This window comes from Eimeria mitis, genomic scaffold, assembly GCF_000499745.2.
Source record: "Eimeria mitis Houghton genomic scaffold, Emh_scaff1331, whole genome shotgun sequence".
Lineage (NCBI taxonomy): Eukaryota > Apicomplexa > Conoidasida > Eucoccidiorida > Eimeriidae > Eimeria > Eimeria mitis.
In genome coordinates, this window is record NW_013568793.1 from 1 (window position 1) to 2,257 (window position 2,257).

Below are 2,257 nucleotides of genomic sequence, written 5' to 3' on the forward strand. Positions count from 1 at the left end.
GCTGCTGCTGCTGCTGCTGCTGCTGCTGCTGGTCTTGCTGCAGTTTTTTCTGCAGTGGTTGAAACATATAAAAGTGTTCCTGCTGCTGTTGCTGCTGCTGCTGCAGCAGCTTCAGCTGCTGCTGCTGTCTTATCTGCTCCTCCCGCCGCTGCTTGTGCTGCTGCTGCAGCTGCTCGCTGTGCTGCACCACCAACATACTTCTATAGTGAAGAGCCAACGCATGCAGCATGGCGACATGCAGTGCTGCTGTTGCTGCTGTTGCTGCTGCTGGCTTTCTTGCTGCTGCTGCTGCTGCTTTTCCTGCCGCTGATGATCCCCCGGCCGCTTCTGGTGCTGCTTCGCTTGTTGCTCCTGCTGCTCCTGTTGCTGCTGTTGCATCTGCTGCTGCTGTGTCTGCTGCTGCATCTGCTGCTGTGCCTGCTGCTGGGGTTGTTGGTGCGTCCGTTGCTGTGGTTGCTGCTGCATCTGCTGCTGCATCTGCTGCTATGCTTGCTGCTGTGTCTGCTGCTGCATCTGCTGCTGTATCTGCTGCTGCATCTGCTGCTGTGTCTGCTGCTGCGGGTGCTTCTTCTGTTGGTGCTGCAGTTGCTGCTGCAGTTGCTGCTGCTGCTGCTGCTGCAGCGGGAGGAGGCAAAGCAGCAGCAGCAATAAGGAGCCGCTTAGCATCAGGCCCGTCAGCTGGGCTGAAGGGATCGAAGCTGAAGGCAATCCGTCTGGCTTGCTGCTGCTGCTGCTGCTGCTGCTGTTGCTGCTGTTGCTGCTGCTGCTGCTGCTGCTGCTGTGGGTCATCATCGACTTGCATGTGTTGCTGCAGTTGCTGCTGCTGCAGCAGCAACTCCTCCTGCTGCTGATCGAATTCCTCTCTGCATCGTTGCTTCTGCTGCTGCCTCTGTCTGTATGCTCTCCATGCAGCAGCAATCTTCAGCTGCGCTTGCTGCTGCTGCCGCCGCCGCTCCCGCTGCTGCCGCAGCAGCCGTGTCTGCTGCAGGAAGGCCTCTCTGCCTAGGGCTGTGCTGCAGCCCCCAGAGCCGGAGAGGTTTACATTGCGGGTCTTGATCCCCCCCCAATCGTACATCTTCACCTGCTGCTGCTGCTGCTGCAGCGGCTGCTGCTGCTGCTGCTGCTGCTGTTGTTGCTGTTGTTGTTGTTGTTGTTGTCGATGCTGCTGCTGCTGTTGTTGTTGCTGCCGTTGCTAGTTTGTTTAGGGGTGCTACTGATGTTTTTGATAAGGATTTTGCTGTTGCTGCTGTCGCCGTTGCTGCCGCTGCTGCTGCTGCTGCTGCTGCTGCTGCTGTTGCTGCTGCTGCTGCAGTCAATCTGGGGTATGCACGCAGCAGAGCCAGCTGGTTGAGGTTGCTGTGCTGTTATGTTGAAGATGTAGCTGGTTTCTGGTGAAGGTGCTGTGTCTAGTGTTGTGCTGCTGCTGCTGCTGCTGCTGCTGCTGCTGCTGCTGCTGCTGTTCGGCTGTTCAGCTGCTGGTGTTGAGGCAGCTCGTGTTTCGTGCTGCTGCTTGCTGCAGCAGAACCTTCTTCGCTGGATCTATAGACTTTGTTTCTTCTCATATATAAGAGAAGAGGAATTTCGTCAATACACTAAAGTCATATACCGCTGCTGCTGCTGCTGCTGCTGCTGCTGCTGCTGGAGCTGCTGCTGCTGTTGCTGCCGTGGCGTTGCTGCTGGTGCTGCTGCTGCTGCTGCTGCTGCTGCTGCTGCGAGGGGGGCCTGCTGCTGCTGCTGTGTTAGGGCTTAGAACCCAATACTAGTGTTTATATAATTTATTAATAACTTCTTTTTAATAGTTTATATCATTTGGGTGAGCTCGTTGCCGCAGCATTTACTCTTACAGCATAAAGCAAACCCTGCTGCTGCTGCAGCGCAACCAGCTGCAGCCGCAGCAGCAGCAGCAGCAGCAGCAGCAGCAGCAGCAGCAGCAGCAGCAGCGGCTCCCAGCAGCAACAGCTGCTGGCAAAGGCCCCGCCCGGGGGCTTTGTTTCTTCTTCTCTTTAAACTGCAGCTCGCTTTGTTGTTTGCTGCTGTACCTGCAGTTGTATGTGTCTCAACAGCAGCATTTAGGGGGCCGAGAGCAGCAGCAGCAGCAGCAGCAGCAGCAGCAGCAGCAGCAAGTACCACTCTTCAAACGCTCTAGCTACAACTGCTGCTGCTGCTGCTGCTGCTGCTGCTGCTGCTGCAGCAGATACAGCAACCTGCACAGACAGCGCAGAGTCAACGACACCCCTTGTCTCTTCTTTGGGGTTCG

The 2,257-nt window shown here is 56.5% G+C and overlaps 1 protein-coding gene across 1 annotated transcript; it reads right to left on the reverse strand.

The window, feature by feature from the left end:
• Nucleotides 1-129: 129 nt before the first annotated feature.
• Nucleotides 130-1,075, reverse strand: EMH_0034780 (uncharacterized protein; the record flags this gene model as incomplete). Its single annotated transcript, XM_013494911.1, has 2 exons — nucleotides 130-133; nucleotides 219-1,075. The coding sequence occupies 2 exons, from the start codon at nucleotides 1,073-1,075 to the stop codon at nucleotides 130-132; spliced, it is 861 nt and encodes a 286-aa protein (XP_013350365.1).
• Nucleotides 1,076-2,257: the final 1,182 nt, after the last annotated feature.